The sequence below is a fragment of the Aptenodytes patagonicus genome, chromosome 1 (genome assembly GCF_965638725.1).
Source record: "Aptenodytes patagonicus chromosome 1, bAptPat1.pri.cur, whole genome shotgun sequence".
Taxonomy (NCBI): Eukaryota; Metazoa; Chordata; class Aves; order Sphenisciformes; family Spheniscidae; genus Aptenodytes; species Aptenodytes patagonicus.
The window spans coordinates 140,034,192-140,055,288 of NC_134949.1; the positions used below are offsets into that span (position 1 = coordinate 140,034,192).

The window sequence follows — 21,097 nt, forward strand, 5'->3', positions numbered from 1 at the left end:
GGAGTTTCTTAAAAATTTTACTCAACTCCTACCCTTTTGTGGAAATCTCCATTTCAGATAGCTCACAGTACTTGTCAGCTACAGCTTTAAGTCCAAAAGAGTTCGTTTTGGTTTACTGAATCAGTTAAGGCAGTCTAAATTTGGAAATCATCTCACCTCAATCAGAAGATCTCCTCAAAGCCCTGATTCTTGAAAGGAGATCAAAAGAATCTTTTCAGATGAAACTGTACCTGAACTGTAGATCCATGGTGCAAGCAATATTTAAGACACGCGTATGTAGTCAAGGAGCTATATGCTAGTTTTATTTGTAAAATACTTTATTCCTAACAGCAAAATACCGTAATTTTATTTTATAAAAGTTAGCAAAAATTGATACATTTGAAACAGAAACAAGAAAACTATTTCTACTTTTATTCAATTCTCTTTTCAATATGGAAGCTATAGGTATGCACCACACTAACAGATTTCAGTGCCAGACAGGTCATTCAATAAATATATCATTCTACCATTAAAATCTGTGAAGGACAGTGAAAAAGTTTCATAAAACTACTGAAAAAATATAAGCATTTTTGGCTTTTTCTGAGGTTCGGAACTAGTAATAGCTACACACAATAAAGTTCTTGGCATTCACAAGAACAATTGTATAGAACAGTAACAGCAGAATTTGTTAGTAGTAAACCAGAACAACCAAATTTGCCGTACAACATTTCTAGTGTAAAAAAAAAAAAACCAACCAACAACACATCAGAAATTCAGCCTATTTCTTAAATCCTACAGAAGACTTCTGCAAGGAAGTGGTAGGGGAAACTTAAATTACTAATTTCATATCTGATAAGGCCATTGCATATCCTAACTTGCAATAAAAAAGCTGATCCTATACTGTATATAATAAACACTGCCTGTTTGTAATGAATAGAAGTTAAAGTGACAACAAGTAACTTCACTATTTTATCCTATTGCTAACAAAAAACCAAACCATGAAACCTTTGCCTTGGAGAGAACCGATTTAGTTATATCTTGTTCTGCTATGTACACAGGCATAATTTTGGAAGCCACAGTTGCATCAACTTTCAGAGGTGAAACTGGTTCCCTGTGTCAGCCTTCTGAGAAGCTTCTTTCTGTGACAAAGCTGGACATCCGAGACGACGCTCAGACATAACGCAAGTGGCAAGGCAAGTTCACGCACCAGTCAGCCAGCACGTAGGCAGTGAGAGGACTGTGTGACTGATGCTGGAAAAACAAGTAACAGAAAGGCATATATCGAATACTTCCTCTTTTGAAAACAAACAAAACACTCCAAACAAAAAAAAAAAAACACAAAAAAACCCAAACAACAAAGAAAGAACCCACCCAACAAAAACCGCCATTAACTTCTGTACAGTTACTGCTGTTGAATTTCAACTTACAAATGAAACTGAGGGGGATGTGAAATTGAATATATATAGTCATTCATTTTTATTTATTTTTTATGAGTTTAACACCCAAGTAATTTTCAAAGTTAGTTTGTTTTGTTTTTTTTTTTTTAATATATAATTCAGTGCACTAATAAATCTTAGTGTTGCATGGACAGAAAGGAATGGCAAGGGCACGAATATTTATTATTGACCATAACTACTTCTTCTAAGTGATAGGGGAGCCAACGAGGAGAGATGCTTTGCTGGACCTCACACTCACCTACAACAGGAGGCTTGTTGAGAATGCGAAGGTCAAAAGCAGCCTTAGCTGCAGTGACCATGAGATGGTGGAGTTCAGGATCCTGAGGGGAGAGAGGAAGGTAAAAAGCAGGCTCACAATCCTGGACTTCAGGAGAGCAAACTTCAGTCTCTTCAAAGATCGGCTAGGAAGAGTCCTATGGGATTAAGGCCCTGGAGAGAAGATGGGCCCAAGAAAGTTGGTTAAAATTCAAGGATTGCCTCCTCCAAGCTCCAGAGAGATCCATCTCAACAAACACGTAAGGCAAAAATGCCAGGAGGCCTGTGTGAATAAACAAGGAGCTTCTGGACAAACTCAAAACACAAAAAGGAAGCATACAGAGGGTGGAAGAAAAAACAAGTAACCTGGGAGGAATGCAGTGACATTGTCTGAGCATCCAGGGATGAAGTTAAAGTTAAAGCCTACTGGAATTGAATGTGGCCAGGGATGTCAAAGACAACAAGGAGGGCTTCTGTAGGTACATAGGTGACAAAAGGAAGGCTAGGGAAAATGTGGGCCCACTGCTGAATGAGACAGGGGACCTGGTGACACAGGACACAGAAAAGGCTGAGGGATTCAACACCACCTTTGCCTCAGTCTTTATGAGCAAGACTGGCCTTCCGGAATCCCAGGTCCCAGAGACCGGGGGGAAAGGCTGCAGCAAGGAAGACACACTGGGTGGAAGAGAATCTGGTCGGGGAATCCTGAAGCAAACTGGACATACGTTACATCCAAGGGGCCTGATGGGATGCGCCCACAAGTGCTCAGGGAGCTGGCTGATGTCATTGCGAGGCCACTCCTGATAACCTCTGATCGATCAAGGCGAATGGGAGAAGTGCCCCAAGACTGCATGAAAGCAGATGCCACTCCTGTCTTGAAGAAGGGCAAGGAGGAGGACCCAGGGAACTACAGGCCAGTCAGCCTCACCTCCATCCCTGGGAAGGTGATGGAGCAGCTCACCCTGGAAACTATCTCCAGGCACACGAATGACAAGAATACCACCAGGAGAATACCACCAGGAGTAGTCACAGCATGGCTTCACCAAGGGGACGTCACGGTTGACCAACCTGATAAAATTCTATGATGAAATGGCTAGCCTGGTAGATGACAGTAGAGCAGTGGATAAATCCGGGTAGACAATGAGGAAGGCCTTTGACATCATCTCCCATAAGGTCCTCACAGACAAGCTGCGGATGTACAGGCTGGATGAGCAGACAGTGAGGTGGATTGGAAACTGGACAAATGGCTGGGCCCAGAGCGTGGTGGTCAGCAGCACAAAGTCTAGATGAAGGCCAGTGACTAGCCGAGTACCCCAGGGGTCAATACTGTGTCTGATCCCGTTTAACATCTTCATTTATGATCTGTATGATGGGCAGAGCATACCCTGGGATGTCCTAGTGGACACTAAGTTGAACCTGAGCCAGAAATGAGCCCTTGCCACAAAGAAGTCTAATGGTACCCCGGGTTGCATTAGGAGGATGTTGCCAGCACTGGTGAGGCCACACCTGGAGTGCTGGGTCCAGCTCTGGGCTACCCAGTACAACAGAGGCACAGACATACTGGAGAGAGTACAGCAAAGGGCCACGAAGATGAAGAAGGGACTGGAGCATCTCTCCTGTGAGGAAGGCTGAGAGAGCTGGGACTTCAGTCTGGAGAAGAGAAAGCTCAAGGGGGATCTCATGGATGTATATAAATACCTGAGGGGAGGTTACAAAAAGGACGGAGCCAGAAGGACAGAACCAGGATCTTCTCAGTGGTGCCCAGTGAGAGGACCAATGGCAATGGGCACAAACACACACAGGAGTTCTCCTCTGAACATCAGGAAACAGTTGTTTTTTTTTTTTTTTACTGTGACAGTGACTGAGCCCTTGCACAGGTTGCCCAGGAAGGCTGCGGAGTCTTCATCCTTGGAGATACTCAAAAGCTGTCTGGACATGGTGGCGGACAACTGGCTCTAGGTGGCCCTGCTTGAGCAGGGGGAGCAGATCAGGTGACCTCCAGAGGTCCCTTCCAACCTCAAACATTCTGTGACTCTCCGAATAACAACTTAAAATCTTGAAGTGTGCAGTGAACTAAGGCAGGATGACAAGTCTCTAGAACAGCAGCCTACCCAGACAGCAAAGCAAACATGCCTAGCCTTGTAGACCTGAGTATTAAAGGCTATGATTATGATCTCGAGAAGGCGTACCACTGATGCTGGTCATCTCTGACTGCATGTGAACAGTACAGAATGTGTCCTCAGTTTTAACTGAAGGACCAATGACTTGAAACTGATGGAAATTACTATTTCTCAAATCTGAATCAGGATCCAAATCCTCTAGATGAAAGTTGCAGCAGATTTGCATCTTGTGGACATCCAAACCAGTGGATGAGACATATGCCACTGAACAGCAGACCAAGCCTCTGAAGAAGTATTTTCTTTAATTTTCATCAAGAAAAAACAGAACCAGTCATTGGACTGTTTGTTCTGGATGGTTTTTTTTGGCTTTTGTAGAGCTAAATCAGAGCAAAGAAAATATTACCAACTGTACTTACATTGTTGTCTGCCTCCTTCCTTATCCTACAACAAAGACTGCTATAGGAGGCAAAAAAAGTGAGATGTAACAAGTTAGCTAGATGCAATATTTTTTTTTTCCTTTCTGCACTCGATATTTTTGCTTAAAATATCCAATTGTCAAAGCAAATTTCATTTCTCACACATAATGAGATAATTTAGCTGGCTATGAGTCTTCCTCCAAGGAGGACCATTCTTTCCTCTCCACGTTTCTACCTGCTTCTGCTGACTTAATGCGCAGTGCATCTTTTCTTATCAGATTAATCTTTCAGAGTCAATGAATCATGAAAAGAAGGTGCTTTTAGGGGAGAGCACATTGCAAATGCTACAGGGAACAGTGGAAATAATTGCTGAGGAGCACAAATGCTACTTATACAAGGAGTTAGGGTTCCCAAGTCTTCTGCTAACTTTGGTCTCATGAAATAATACTATTTAGTGCTGCTGACAACTCAGTATAATAGGACAACTCAATGTAATAGGCTTCTACGTGGGATTTATAAAAAACTGCTAAATTAAGATTTGAGACAGATGTTAGAGGGCTTCAGTCCGTGAGATTGATAGTGTCACTTTCAAATGGCTTTACTGAAGTGGGACTCTGTGGAGGACTCTTTGCGCTCAATGATGGCACTGCCAAGACTTTCCGGCGGATTCCAACTGTAGCCTTTTTATGGTCGTGTCTGAGACTGCGGATTGTGCTGTTTATGGCAGCCACGCATGCCTTCCAATCATATCCAGTTTCCTTTAGATCAAAGGATGGATAATTCTCTTGAAGAAAATCTAAAAATAAACAAGTATATAATAGTAAGTTATCAATTATTTATGCAAGCTATGTACTCTTTTTGGATGCAATTAAGCCAAAAGTAGTGCATGCTACCAAAACACGACAGCTAGGCATATTACAAGGCTTGAAAAGCAAAGCTAGAGGGCAGATATCTCCCCCCCCCCTTTCTGTTTAATTTGAAAATGAGTAACAAAAGGTCTAAGCATAAAAACAAAATATGCAAAGAAAGCATGTAACCACGTATGTCGGCTTGATCCCTTGAAGTGCTGAATAACTTCAGCTTCTAATGTGGTCAACCAGAGCAAAGAAATCTCAGGCTCCATTTCAGAATGACCAGTATTTGGCAGGACCAAGCCCTCACTAAAACGAAACACAGCAATTCAACATAACACAGCTGTAGAGGAACAACAGTGCCAGAAAAACTGCAAGAGCTTGTTCCTTACTGATCTTGTCACAGTATGGTAAACAAATACTTGAGTGCAGTAGCAATGGGATAAATAAGGTAAGACTATGGCACCTTTCTCCTCTTCAACAAGTAAAATGAGTAGTTTTTAAAAACAGGGGGTTTTTGTTAATTACTGAGGAGTGATCGTCCTTCTGAGCTTAGCTGAGTTACATGTTTTCTCTAAGCAAGCCCCTAAAAGATTTAAATAAGCACCAGAAAGGAATTCTCAGCTGTAATTTCAAATCAAAGGCAGTATTATTTCTACTTCTCTGATTAACATCTAGATTTACCTTAGTAGAATGAAATGTATAGCTAGTTGATATTATGTCAGTTTTGTTCTTCCATTGCTCTCGCATATACTAGCAAGTAAAAAATCTAATATAGTATCACTGTTTACAGTTGATAGTTTAACTTGTAGTTCCAAACCTGAAAACCTATTTTGCCAGAAAAGCATGGGTCTGAAGGAAGAAAATAACAGAGAAAAACTTGTGCTCTTGCAGTTTACTCTGCTCCAGAGGGGGCGGGGGGGAAACCGAGAGCACCTTAGGTTCTGTCATTCCCAGGATGCTCCTGTAATAAACTATGCTGACAAAAGGATACACAAGCTGTTGGCTGAAGCAGCAGCCAGGCTCTCTTCCCCTCCATCCCTGACAGCAAATTCAAGAAAATGCTTGGCCTCAGAGTTACAGCCCAGAACAGGAATTCCTACTACCAGGCCTACAGAGCCTTTGTACATGGCCCACGAAACAGCTTTTAAATTACGCCTTTTCTCTCACAGAAATTGACCGATTGTTGGGACTACAGTAAGGCTACGTGGGGCCCCTTCCTGCTCTTGCAGGGTTACATTCAGGGAGCTGATGCTGCCATCCAATCAGGCTATGTTACAATGTTAAAGAAAACAGGGCCAGGGACTGCCCTCTGGCCCCAGAGCCAAATGACAGGGCCTGGCTGCAACCACAACACAGAGCACTTTGTCTCTCATCTGCTCTGGAGCCTGCGTGGTGTTCCTGCAGCCCTAAGACACACTTAATACATCTTTTGAATGCTTAAGCTCAAAATGTCATGAAACGAAATATGCGTACTATGGGAGTATGTAGAGACGCTTAAAGTGGCAAAGCTTCCTAGGCTAGTGGTGAAGGAATATATACAGTTTGGGAAGCCCACTCTTACGTATAGTCTTGCCATATTGGGAATGGTTTCTGGCATGCTGTCCCTCAAGCCATGCCCAGAGAGTACAGCGCCCCAGAGAGTAGAAGTCCCAACTCCATTTTATTTAGCACTACTGCTGTATCTCAGAGGCAATCTTGCCACACCTGCGTAGCTGTTAGGCTGTACTTGTCCAGATCTTAACAACCCTTTCAACCTCCCTATACTCCAGACATAGAAGAGAAGCAGCTTCAAGATTTGTTAGGAGATGCATGTTGCAAAAGAGTGTGATGAATCATAGAGTATCTCAGGTCAGAAGGGACCCATAAAGATCGAGTCCAATTCCCTGCTCCTCGGAGAACTACCTAAAACTAAATCATATGACTAAGGGTAACTAGTCAAATACGCAACCTTACTAACCCAGTGAGCACTATCCCACAGTGATATCATAAGGACACAGGAGGCATAAGGACACAGGAGGAAGTAAAATCCTACATCAAGCCAGTGGTGTTGGGAAACATTGAAGGCACTCCACTATTACACTGCCTGCAGCCTGGGATCCAGCCCAGTAAATAACATCCCACAAGCAAAACTTAAGAATTCCTGGCAAAGTATTTTCTCTTCAGATTTCTCATAGAAAAAGCCAACTTTTACAATGAAAATACAACAAGAACACAGAAAATTAAAGAAAAGATGGAAAGATTTCTGTATTGCATGACGAAACCTTTTCAAATATGTTGAACTCCCTCTTTAAGATACTGTAATAGCCACGGAACAAACGGCCACCAAAAACCTGATGATCTTTCCCTCAGTACCATTGTTTGTGCTGGCCATACTTAAATCTTACCAGATAATGCCAACTTGTCTTCAGTGTGATAACCCATTGTGCTGGTTTTGGCTGGAATAGAATTAATTTTCTTCACAGTAGCCAGTATGGGGCTGTGTTTTGGATTTGTGCTGAAAACAGCCTTGATAATACAGGCATGTTTTCATTACTGCTGAGCACTGCTGACACAGAGCCAAGGCCTTTTCTGCTTCTCACACCACCCCACCAACGAGCAGGCTGGGGGTGCACAAGAAGTTGGGAGGGGACACAGCCGGGACAGCTGACCCCAACTGACCAGAGGGATATTCCACACCATATGACGTCATGCTGAGCATATAAAGCTGGGGGAAGAAGGAGGAAGGGGGGGACATTCAGAGTGATGGTGTTTGTCTGCCCAAGTAACCATTACATGTGATGGAGCCCTGCTTTCCTGGGGATGGCTGAACACCTGCCTGCCCATGGGAAGGAGTGAATTGGTTTGCTTTGCTTTGCTTGCGTGTGCGGCTTTTGCTTTACCTATTAAACTGTCTTTATCTGAACCCATGAGTTTTCTCACTTTAACCCTTCCAGTTCTCTCCCCCATCCCACCAGAGGGGAGTGAGCAAGAGGCTGTGTGGTGCTCAGTTGCCAGCTGGGGTTAAATCACGACACCCATACACCTTTTCTACCTACAACCTACTTCACATTCCTCCTCACTTGCTACAATAACTGTTACACTAATTCTACTGTCACAGTTCTGCTTGCTTTATCCAGCCTTGCAGGAGGGACCGAATGAGACTAACAGAAGACTCCCTCTCAGGAAGGAGCATGGATTAGTGTTCCAGAAGTCATGCTGAAGCAAGAACAATGCAGAAGGCAAAACATCTGCTACAACTCCAACCATAACATACCCTCCCTCTGCTTCTGGAATAGCATTTGCAAATAGAATAAATACCAATTTCCTGAACACATCCTGGATACATGTAAGCCGAGGAAACTGCAAAACTGTCCATATTCATACAGTGGAATAGGCTGTTACACATTATTTGAAAAGACACACTTCAGTAAAGATTCGTTATTAAAATAGCTCAAACTGGTCTAACTCAAATGCCGCCCGTTCACTTGGCAGCAGTCCTTATCCCACCTGTAGCTTCTAAACAACTAAATCATTTGCCAAGCCCTTTTCTCTCAATGGAGCCTCTTAGATTAATAGGGACAGCTGACCTCTGAGCCCTTAGAAGGGCAAGGCACTTGAATCCGTTCCTTTCCAATCGCAGTCACTCAGGCCGTGAGGAACCTCGGGAGGTCTCTAGTCCAACCTTCTGCCCAAAGCAGGGACAACTGAGATCAGACCAGGTTGCTCAGGGCTTTGTCCACTCAGGCGTGGAAAAAGGATGCAGATGGCACAACCACACAGGGCAACGTGCTCCACTGCTTGACTGTCCCCTCATGGGGAAAAGGAGTCTGCTCATATCCAGTCTGAGCCTCTCATTTCCATTTAAGCCTCTCCCCACATGGTCTCTCCCTACGTTCAATGCTGCAAACAGCTTGACTGACTCTAGAAGGAGTTTACTGAGAAGAATGATAGTGGCAGGCTGCTACTAGGTCCCCTTGGAGCCTTCTCTTTTCCAGGCTAAATAAGCCCAGTTTCCTCACCAGGCAAGTGCTCTGTCCCTTTTGGTGGCCCTCCAGCTTTATCGGTATCTCTTTCTTGTACTAGAGGACCCAAAATTGGACTCAGTAATCCAAATGCAGACTCATGAGTGCTAAACAGAGGGAGATAATCCTTTCCCTTGATCTGCTGGCTGTGCATCTGTTAATACAGTCCCAATTTGCTGTCAAATGCAAACCTGATGAGTGTTCTCGATTCTCTCCAAGTCATAAAGATGTTAAACAGGCCAGGTACCAGGACAGACCCCTGCAGTACCCCATGTGTCAGTCACCCAAGTAGAGCATGACCCACTACCCTCCAAGCAAACATCCATCTAGTCCTTTAACGTTGTCCACCCATCCAAGCTGTAACATCCCAACGTGAATACCAAAATATTGTCAGAGACAGTGTTGAAAGCCTTGTTAAAAAAATAATCAAGCTAAGTGACAGCCACTGCTCTCCCCTCGTCCATAAATCCAGTCATTTTATCACACAAGGCAATTGGGTGGGTCAAACATGATTTACCCTAGGTAAAAACATGCTGACTGTTCCCAACCAACACCACCACCCAGAGGCCTGAGAGACCTTCATGGTGAAGACTGAGGTAGAGAAGGCACTGAGTACCTCTGCCTAACCTGACTCTGCTGTCACTAAGTTACCTGCCCCATTCAGCAACACGCCCACACTCTCCTCACTCAATCTTTTACGATTAATGTCGTGGTAGAAGCTCTTCTTGCTGCCCTTGACACTCCTTGCAAGTCTCAACTCTAGCTGAGCTTTGGCTTTCCTGACACCATTCCAACACTCCCAAGCAAAGCTGCTAAATTCCACTTCATAAGGTGTCCTTGCTTCCAATCTCTATATGCTGCTTTTTTGCACTGGAGCTCAGTTATGGATTCCCTGCTTAAGCCAAACTTGTCTCCCCATAACTCCACCAGTTCTCCTAAGCATCAGGATGGACTCTCTTGTGCTTGCAGAATGCTGTCCTTAAAGACCTGCCAACTTTCCTGAGCTTCTCTCCTCTTCAGAGCTCTCACAAGCTCCCACCTATGAGTTTCCTGAATAAGCCAAAGACTGCTCTCCTAAGCTACAGGGTCTGTACTCTCAGACCTTTTTAACTCTACTCAGGATCTTGAGGTCCATTATTTCATAGCCTCTACAGTCAATACTGCCACCGATTATCACACCCCAACCGTTTCTGTGAAGAGCGCCACAACCTGCTGTGCATTACCTCTGGTTGGCCTACCTAGCCCCTGTATCAAGAAGTTATCCCTGACACCCTCCAGAATCCTCTGGGACGGCTTCCATCTCCCACTGTGTTGCCCTTTCAAGCAGATGCCATGGAGACTGAGTTTCCTCATACGAACCGAACCAGGTTTGTGATCTGGAGACTTCCTTGAGTTGTGTAAGTATAACTTCATCTACTTTCTCTCAACTTGTTCCACTGCTTGCACTAATACCTGTCAGAACAGTTTCAGACTTATTTCTGAAGCTCCATGGTTTGTTCATAGGATACAAAGTTAATCACTCTTGTTAATTTCCCCACATTACCATTTGAACAGAGATTTTCTTACTTACCTCTGAGAGCATTAATTCTATTGCAGTCCAGTGGGCTCATGCCACGTTCAAGATTACCATATACATTGCTTTTTACCAGCACATCTTCAGTGAACATATGACGAATTAGGTAGCGAGCTGACAACTCTGGCCGAGACTTCCCTTTAGCTACATAAATGACTGAGAAAGGCAACTGAACATTGCGCCATGGACTTCCAAGAAGTTCTAGAAAGGATGTGTGAGAGAGAGAGAGAGAGAGAGAGAGAGAGAGAGAGAGAGAGAGAGAGAGAGAGAGAGAGAGAGAGAGAGAGAGAGAGAGAGAGAGAGAGAGAGATTTTACTTATCCAATACTGACCATGCTTCAAAGTGGCTGTATTACACTAGAACTAGGACACAAAAAGTTCTCCCCAAAACTACTGTACTTGCTTGGAAAGACCAGAGCAAAACCATAACGCTACAGCTAATACTAAAATGCAACATACTGCAGATGAATGTCCAAGTAGCCAAAACCCCCTGCCTGTTTTACAACAGCGTAACAGCACTTCTGATATGCTTTCAGCAATGCTAGCAATGTAACCTGCATTATTAATGATTGCTTTCTAAATTGTTTTCATCTCACGTGAAAAGATGATGCTATTCCAATTACGTAAGTAAATAAGAGTTCTGCTATTTCAATGGTGCTTAAATCCTGTAAGTGGAAACTGAAAAACAGAGTGAGTATTTAACTACTTCAACCTGACTCCGCTGCAAACATTAAAAAAAAAAGCAAAATGTATAGTAAATCAGGAGGTCTGTGGGATCAGGCTAACAAATCTTGGGTGCAGGAGCAGATCTGCTGGAGCCCCAAAGTTATTCTAATCAAATAAATTATTTCCAAGGGCAACTAATCTCAGCTCATTTTCCTTGAAGCTCTCTAGAGGCATCACATGCTGTACATGGAATTTTTTCCAATGCATTTGTATATTGTGCATTTAAAAAAAAAAGTATAAAGGCTGCTTTAAGATTTTTATTGTCCTAAATTGTCAGTTTTACAGAAAGGCGTGCTTTTCTTCTGCAATTGCAATACCATTCAATAGATATTCTGAGCTAGCTTACTCCATTAAGGTAGAATATCTACCAAACAAAAAAAAACAACCCACAAAAACAACAGGGCAAGTATGAAATAATTCTTGAAAAATAATTATTCAGAGAAACTGAACAGAATATCTTACAGCTGAACTTTCCAATCTTACAGTAGATATGCATTATGGGACATTGGTAGATGCAAACACATGTTCTGTTAGCCAGATAATGTTTTGTTTGCTCCCGTGAAGACTTACTATATATACAGCAAGCGACTGCCTTAAGAGGAAAAGAAGAGTCACATAGTTCAGCAAATCCCTTCACTACACAATTTCACCTACCGTAGCATCTTCTGCCTCTCATTGACCATTTAAAATGTAACACAAAACCCCAGAAGATGAAAATGTCTTAGTTTACCCATAGGTTCCAAAGACTGCTGTTTCTTGACTGAAGGTGTGTGGAAAGCATCTGGAAACTTATCCAATCCTGAATTCTGCAATGTGTCAGTTGAGGAGCTGGTCATTTTCTGAGAGTTTTGAGAATTGCCTTCACTATCTTCATTATAATTTAAATCTATACAATGAGATGTATCTGGAGCGTCAGCCACTTTTTCTTTCCCTTCAGCTGCCTCCTGAAACATTCAATGAGGTTAGCACATGCACTGGGAGAAGCCTACCAGTTTTCTAACTAGTGTTCCAGTTCGTTTTCCATTTAGTATAAATTCGATTCCAGATATTTACAATATAGTTACTCCTGAGTTTCAATCATGAAAACCACAGGCGAAACATACTAAATATTCACAGATTTGCACAAAGCTTTTTAGAAGCAGAGGTAAACGGAGTTACAGGTGTTTTGGGAGTGATGTTTCAGCCAATATAAAGTTGAAATGAATGGCTGGATACATCTGAAGGAAAGCCTGTGAAAACAGTGCTAGAAGCTACATGTTTAAGCTTGCAATCAAGTTTGACACTACTTCTGGGCAACATTTACAGTGTCTTCCTTTTAGTATCCTATGCTTATACATCTCAACTGAATGCTGGACACAGGAGCGGGAAGAGGCAGAGCAAGAGAAAGGCTTATGCTTCTAGTATTCCCCACATGGCAGTAGTGCTGCAGTCAGCAGGCCTACGCTGAGCAGTGCAAAGACGGAACCCAAGGAATTTCCAATTAGAGCACTTCTATGATGAGGAGTTCAAATAATTAATTTGAGAAAGAAGCACAAACTTAGTACTTAATGAATTATCACCTTAAGACAACTTACTGGGTTTATTTTTGTTTCAGAGCGTAAACAGCGGATCATAGCATTGACATTCGTGATACAGGTTTTCCAGTCTTTTCCATGCTCGCTCAAATCATAGTTTGGAAAGTTAGTTGCAAGAAACTCTGCATATAAAACGTAGAAAAAAATTTAAGCTTCATGACAAAAAGCAGTATTTAAAAGTATTCTAATTTAGAAAGAAAGAGAGAAAGCCAAGAAATGCTTCACGTTTACTGTTCTCCATGTAGAAGCTTTAGATTTCCAGCTTTAATTAAAGAGAGATAGTAAACTCACATTTTGAAACTAAGCACCACCATGAATTTAAGATGTGCAGTTATATTTTTTTGAGGTGTTGTGAATAATGCTTTTATTATTAAGCATTTCGTTGTAGAATTAGGGGAAAGGTATGATTTATCATACTAATGTTAATTAAAAAAAAAACAACACAAATAACAGACAGGGTAATGCTGATGCTGCAACTACTTCAGATGGCTTAAATAATCTCCCACCCTTTAAACAGGAAGGAGACGTATAGGTTCACACATACGTGCCGTGTGATCTGTTTAAATGGCTTGACATTTAAAAAAATGCCCTCCCCATCTTCACCATTTCTCAAACAAGAGAAGTGAACTTAAGAGAAAGAGAAGAGTATTTAAGAATCACCAGTTAACGTTCATCCCAAGTATACCGTGGCCAGAAAAAAACCCCAAACCAAACCCGAACCAAAAACCCCAAAAAATCCATGCCACACACAAACACAGAATAAGTTGTGATGAAAAATTTAGAAAGTCAGCATGACTGATGAACATGAAGTACACAAAACTAGGAGAAGTCAGAATTGTTTTATCCACATTGAAGAAAAATGAACATTGAGAATTACAAAGTAGGAATTTCAAAACCAAAAGACACAGCAGGGTGGAGCACATCCACTACCACATTTATCAGTTCACCAGCTGCTAGACAATGATTCACAGAAACAGAGAAAAGGACTCCTTGTAAGTTAAAATGTTAAGCATTAAAGAGGTAAATCTGTGCCTTTTGAAAGGTAACATACCTCTTATTGCAGCAATTTTGTTTGGATCCAATGTTCTGCGCCCTCGTGCACTCACTCCCATAATGCTGCACAATAATGTTTCCTTGGGGAACAAGACACGAACTAAGTAGCGCGCCGCATACTTTGGTTTAGTCTTTTGCCGAGCTTTCATCAAATAGTTTCCAGGAACTTTTACATTTCTCACTGGGTCACCAACAAACTCTTTTGTAAAACAAAAACATTTAAAGAAAAAAAAAAAATTAAAAAACCCAAGCAAGTTGTTAAAGAAAGAACACTTTTTCAAACTTTTTCTCAACCTCTATGGTACTCTCAGTATATGTTCTCTACTACACCTAGTTCTACTATGTATTACTCATCTTTGCCCTTACAAGAGCAGCTTTAAATTGGAATGGTAACAGAAGTATCTTTTTGATTCACGTTAACCACCAATGTAACTAACTGAAATAGTAACACTCAAGAAAATACATTAGACACATAAGAGTCCAAAATGTTCAGACTAGCCTATTTTGCACACGTGCAGTTACCATGTATGTTTTCAAGACAATGACCCATGAAGAATGGCATATCCATACATAGTATTGTTAAATCATACACTGTTTACAAATTCGCTGATAGATATCCGAGTATTTCACCTACTATTCGTGCAGCTCTTCAGCTGTATGAACTTATTTTTTAGACCAAAAGCAACCAAAACCTCATAGCTCAGCCTTCCACATAATCATAGAATCATAGAATCATTGAGGTTGGAAAAGACCTCTAAGATCATCGAGTCCAACCGTCAACCCAACACCACCATGCCCACTAAACCATGTCCCTAAGCGCCTCATCTACACGTCTTTTAAATACCTCCAGGGATGGGGACTCAACCACTTCCCTGGGCAGACTGTTCCAATGTTTCACCACTCTTTCAGTAAAGAAATTTTTCCTTACATCCAATCTAAACCTCCCCTGGCGCAACTTGAGGCCATTTCCTCTCGTCCTATCGCTTGTTACTTCGGAGAAAAGACCAACACCCACCTCGCTACAACCTCCTTGCAGGTAGTTGTAGAGAGCTATGAGGTCTCTCCTCAGCCTCCTTTTCTCCAGGCTAAACAGTCCCAGTTCCCTCAGCCGCTCCTCATAAGACTTGTTCTCCAGACCCCTCACCAGCCTCGTTGCCCTTCTCTGGACACGCTCCAGCACCTCAACGTCCTTCTTGCAGTGAGGGGCCCAAAACTGAACACAGTATTCGAGGTGCGGCCTCACCAGTGCCGAGTACAGGGGCACGATCACTTCCCTACTCCTGCTGGCCACACTATTTCTGGTACAGGCCAGGATGCCATTGGCCTTCTTGGCCGCCTGGGTACACTGCCGGCTCATGTTCAGCCAGCTGTCGACCAACACCCCCAGGTCCTTTTCCGACAAGCAGCTTTCCAGCCACTCTTCCCCAAGCCTGTAGCGCTGCATGGGGTTGTTGTGGCCGAAGTGCAGGACCCGGCACTTGTCCTTGTTGAACCTCATACAGTTGGCCTGGGCCCACCGATCCAGCCTGTCCAGGTCCCTCTGCAGAGCCTTCCTACCCTCGAGCAGATCAACACTCCCGCCCAACTTGGTGTCGTCTGCAAACTTAATGAGGGTGCACTCAATCCCCTCATCCAGATCATCAATAAAGATATTAAACAAGACCGGCCCCAGTACTGAGCCCTGGGGAACACCGCTCGTGACCAGCCGCCAACTGGATGTAACTCCATTCACCACAACTCTCTGGGCCCGGCCGTCCAGCCAGTTTTTTACCCAGCGCAGAGTCCACCTGTCTAAGCCGTGAGCCGCCAGCTTCTTGAGGAGAATGCTGTGGGAGACAGTGTCAAAGGCCTTACTGAAGTCCAGGTAGACCACATCCACAGCCTTTCCCTCATCCACTAGGCGGGTCACCTGGTCATAGAAGGAGATCAGGTTGGTCAAGCAGGACCTGCCTTTCATGAATCCGTGCTGGCTAGGCTGGATCCCCTGGTTGTCCCGCTCATGCCTTGTGAGCGCCCTCAAGATGAACCACTCCATAATCTTCCCCGGCACCGAGGTCAGGCTGACAGGCCTGTAGTTCCCCGGATCCTCCTTCCGGCCCTTCTTGTGGATGGGGGTCACATTGGCAAGCCTCCAGTCTTCCGGGACCTCCCCCGTTAACCAGGACTGCTGATAAATGATGGAGAGTGGCTTGGCGAGCACCTCCGCCAGCTCCCTCAGCACTCTCGGGTGGATCCCATCCGGCCCCATAGACTTGTGAGTGTCCAGGTGGCATAGCAGGTCATTGACTGCTTCCTCCTGGATTACGGGGGGTTCATCCTGCTCGCCGTCCCCGTCTTCCAGCTCGGGGGGCCGAGTACCCTGAGGATAACTGGTCTGCCTGTTAAAGACTGAGGCAAAGAAGGCATTGAGTACCTCAGCCTTTTCCTCATCCTCAGTGACAATGTTCCCCCTTGCATCCAATAAAGGATGGAGATTCTCCTTGGCTCTCTTCTTGTCATTAATATATTTGTAAAAACTTTTTTTGTTGTCTTTAACGACAGCGGCCAGATTGCGTTCTGGCTGGGCTTTTGCCTTTCTCATTTCTTCTCTGCACGACCTAATGAGATCCCTGTACTCTTCTTGAGTCGCCTGCCCCTTCTTCCACAAGCGGTAAACTCTCCTTTTTCTCCTGAGTCCCAGCAAGAGCTCCCCGTTCAGCCAGGCCGGTCATCTTCCCCGCCCATTCTTCTTACGGCGTACAGGGACAGCCTGCTCCTGCGCCTTTAAGACTTCCTTCTTGAAGATCGTCCAGCCTTCCTGGACCCCTTTGCCCTTCAGGACCGTCTCCCACGGGACTCTCTCAACCAGCGTCCTGAACAGGCCAAAGTCCGCCCTCCGGAAGTCCATGGTTGTGGTTTTGCTGCCCCCCCTCCTTACTTCACCAAGAATCGAGAATTCTATCATTTCATGGTTGCTAAGCCCAAGACGGCCTCCGACCACCACATCTCCCACCAGTCTTTCTCTGTTTGTAAACAGCAGGTTGAGCGAGGTACCTCCCCTGGTAGGCTCACTTACCAGCTGTGTCAGGAAGTTGTCTTCCACACACTCCAGGAACCTCCTAGACTGCTTCCTCTCTGCCGTGTTGTATTTCCAGCAGACGTCCGGGAAGTTGAAGTCCCCCACGAGAACAAGGGCTAGCGATTGAGAGACTTCTGCCAGCCGCTTGTAGAATGCTTCATCCACCCCTTCATCCTGGTTGGGTGGTCTATAACAGACTCCCAGCAGGATATCTGCCTCGTTGGCCTTCCCCCTCATCCTTACCCATAAACACTCGACCGTATCATCATCACAATCGTTGAGCTCTAACTCTAACTCAGAGCGTTTACACTTTAGAAAGAAATATATTAATTTTTAAAACATGGTGCTATTTTATATGTACTTGTTTATAATGCAATGATCTATGGAATTCTTCATTTTCTATGGAATTAAATATTCTGAAAGAAACCAAACACTGCAGAATTTGAGGATAGAAAGGATTTTTCACTGATAAAATCCTCCACAAGAAGAAAACAGGTATTTCCTTCACACAAATCAGGTAAGTTGCTTTCTTAAATACAAAACGTATACAGGCATACACCTCCACTTAGCTTTACTGGCAACCTCTTTTGTCTTTTGAAACATATGCATAGCATGCATACATTACTTATGACATATACACAGGTTAAAAATAGGTTACATCAAGAGTATCAAGAAAGAGAGGGCCTAGTCTTAAAAGAACCCAAAGCACGTACTGAAAATCAAATGCTTGTGGTAGTCTATACAACTGTATGTATACTGCAGAGGTTTTTAAGTGATCCCTGGCATATTAAACATTCCTATGACCTTTGTTTCAAGAGTTTTAAACAGTATTCCATTATAGAAATGCTTGTAAGGCAGCGAGTTCTGCTCCTTTACTTTTGCTAAATAACGACAGAGAGACTTCTTTAGGCGTATTTTTTTATACTAGCAGCAGTTTTTTAGCCTTTGTTTCTGAGTATTTATTACAAAGGGACTCACCAAAGCTAGGACTGATGGAGACTGAAGAAGATGGTAGTTCTTTACTAATGTTTGCACTCCCAGATGCATTTCTGTAGTTCACCACCACAGCATTATTTCCCAAACTGGTCTCAGATGGTGCTGGCATCGATGACGATGCCACTGGTGAAGATGCAATGTTGACAGTACTTTCCACAACGCTGGCTACAAGATTTGGTCGTGGAGAAAGGTCAGGCATCCTGTTAGCTGCTGCGTATGATGAATGCAACGAATGCGTAGAAACTATAGTGGGGAGTGGTGGGCTCTGCCTACGAACAGGTTGCTGCGATTCAAGCTGAAGACTCTGTTGAACATGTTTGATTGTGGAATTGACCTGAACATGGCCATTTTGTAAAGCAACCCTTATGACTGGGCTATGCCTTCCCTGGCCTGGCGAAGAGAGATGAAGACTTGATTCCCTTTCCATGGATTTTTGCACTCTTATTTTTCCTTGGGGCAAATGACTGGAACTTCTATATGTAAATCCAACTGGTTTCTGTAAATGTGATTCAGAAAACAATTAAAAGGTTAACTTAACCAGACATACTTGGTCATTTTTTTCTTTAGTAAACCAGGAAGACTAGATTTTAGGAATTATGCTATTGGCAACAGACTCTTCACTGAAGTAGTCATTGTCATGAATCCAGTGCTATTACTTTTTAGCCTTCCCTCTACTTTCTTTTATTCTCACTTGTAGTTCCAACACTAAGAGTTTATCTGGTCAGCTTCAAGGTTTCTCAAGTTTTTTCCACCTGGGAAATATATAATGATATATGTAATGAGAAAGGCAGCTTTGTAAAGGCTCTTAAAAAAAGCTCTATAAAAAAAAGAATAGGCAAAGTAAAATTTAAAATTTGTCAGCCATTGACCCAGTCTGCTGAATTTTCAAGGGATGTCTCCACTGCCATGTTAGCTTCCTTTTAAACAAGAAAAAAAAAAATTCACTTTCTCTACCGGCTGCCTCTTCATTCTTTATTTGCAAGCTGAAAACATTAAACATTCAGATCTCGTCTACAATGGAAGATTCCAAAAAGACCAAGACAGACAAACTGAGAGACAGGCTATGCTTTCCACCACTTGGAGTACTTTTATTAAGAAACATATGCACCCTAAAGCATGCGTTCTAGTTCAAAATACAAGTCACTGAGCAGGAGTTATCAACTGTAGCTGACTCATGTGGGTTTGGGGTTTTTTTTGTTTGTTTTGTTCTTCTTTTTGTGGGTTTTTGGGGTTTGCTTTTTGTTTACAGAAATCTGATTATATTCCACCCTTGTAACCTTTAAAATTCTGTGACCTGAAGAAAGGCTTATGTGCCTAAAAGCTTATCCATTTCTCCAGCTATTGGAGTTGATCTAATAAAAAGAAAAAAAAAAATAGTACCTTTACCACCAACCCTTCCTTATTTATACCCTTAGTCCATCACAGATACAACAATGGTACAGCTATTAAAAAAAAAAATCTACAGCATTCCTGATGGTTTTAAAAATAAAGTGCTAGGAGAACCTAAGAAAATGGTTGGCAGGCTGCATTTGCTGGCTTCCCCCTTACACCTTATAGCAATAAAAGCCTTTTCAAAAAAAAAAAAAAGCAGCAGTGCAGGTCACTTTTAATCTGACCATTAAAGCAGTTGCCATCCCACATGATCAGAGGGGAGGGTAAGAGTGCAGAGGTCATGGGGTTTAAGCGTAGCTGACAAGACCAGTTTGTTCCCTGAATCTCGTATTTTTGGATGTGTGGACAGCACAAGCTTGGAGTTGTCAACAAAAGACACATGCCCAAATAAAACCTAGTATCCTATTGATAACTGACATGCATGAAAATGTCATCACTTTTACCCACCCTTAAAGCAAATGGCCGTACCGATGTCTTGACATCTCCTGACAGCAGGATCACCTCTGCCACATTAAAAGCTTTGCAGTATTGTTGACAAAGAAAGGTCATTATGGATTTTATGACCTTCTTTAAAAGGAAAACATGACAGATTTCTAAAGAGCATTGTTACAAGTACTAATATTCTGTCTCCTTAGTTAACAGTGGATTGACCATATAGGAATAAAATGGATAGTGTACACTCAATATCAAACCTTCTTAAAAATTTTGAAAAAAGGCGTTTTATTAACAAAAAAATACAATTCTATACTGTAATGGATGTGACAACACACTGTTGAAATCTAAAAATCAGTCAATAGAACCAGCCTGTGTGAGTGATGCATAAACTCTCTAACTGCAGAAACCAATGAGACAGTACACCACATCTTGTAAAGCAGCAATACCAATACACCCAAGTTTAAGACACAACCTACACAATTCATTTCTATTCATTCCAATACAAATAGAATTTTACAGCATCTATGACAGCATCCTGAATTTGATGGGGGCCACTGGCCATTCTGTGACCACTGGTCAATAACAACACAGGAGACCAAAGCTGGCGTATAGTAAGAAATCTAGAATAATTTAATTGAAATGGATTTTAAGTCTACTACTTTGCTACTAATTTTAATCTTAGTGAAAGGAGAGGATTCTTTTTTTTAAATAAGTATCAGAGGAAGTGAGAGAATTAAAGGAAAAATAGATGTCTTAGGTCTTTAATACTCACAGGTTTGAGCAACAGTGGCTTTACACGAGTATGCTGCATTTCTGAGACCTTCCGATGAAGCAGGTCAAATTTTTTATCCAGTTTCTGAATGGCATCATACATGGCCTGACAACAAACGTAAGAGTGAAAACAGTATTGTTTCACAAGAACCCAATTTAAATCTGAAGAAATCAAGAAAGCTCAATTAAGGGCAAGATTCCCTCCCTAAAACTGGGTAAGATCTGTAGATAATATATACATTCTGTAAGCATATTAAAGATCAACTTAGATACAAAATGCAAATACAAATGGTAAATATCACAGTAAAAAGAATTCTCAGAGAAGCTCACTCTTGTGACTTTAATGTGGCAGGCACTTAAGTGTTGTTCTTCCTGCTTCCAGCAGGTGTTTTATTTTTACCTATTTAGTATGTTTTGCTTTACCTTAGAGCTTGTCAG

General features: G+C 42.6%; 1 protein-coding gene across 3 annotated transcripts in view; it reads right to left on the reverse strand.

Annotated features, from left to right (window-relative positions):
* Positions 1 to 279: 279 nt before the first annotated feature.
* Positions 280 to 21,097, reverse strand: part of BEND2 (BEN domain containing 2) — a 36,810-nt gene continuing 15,992 nt past the window's right edge. For 2 of the 3 annotated variants that reach the window (XM_076356901.1, XM_076356911.1), the window contains exons 6-12: positions 20,661 to 20,765; positions 18,044 to 18,557; positions 14,006 to 14,206; positions 12,955 to 13,076; positions 12,111 to 12,324; positions 10,653 to 10,856; positions 280 to 5,023 (exon numbers count right to left, since the gene is read on the reverse strand). In XM_076356901.1, coding sequence (XP_076213016.1) covers positions 4,788 to 5,023; positions 10,653 to 10,856; positions 12,111 to 12,324; positions 12,955 to 13,076; positions 14,006 to 14,206; positions 18,044 to 18,557; positions 20,661 to 20,765 — 1,596 coding nt within the window. In that variant the 3' untranslated portion in view covers positions 280 to 4,787. The remainder of the gene's footprint in view (positions 5,024 to 10,652; positions 10,857 to 12,110; positions 12,325 to 12,954; positions 13,077 to 14,005; positions 14,207 to 18,043; positions 18,558 to 20,660; positions 20,766 to 21,097) is intronic. The other variant, XR_012996894.1, reaches the window with a different exon arrangement.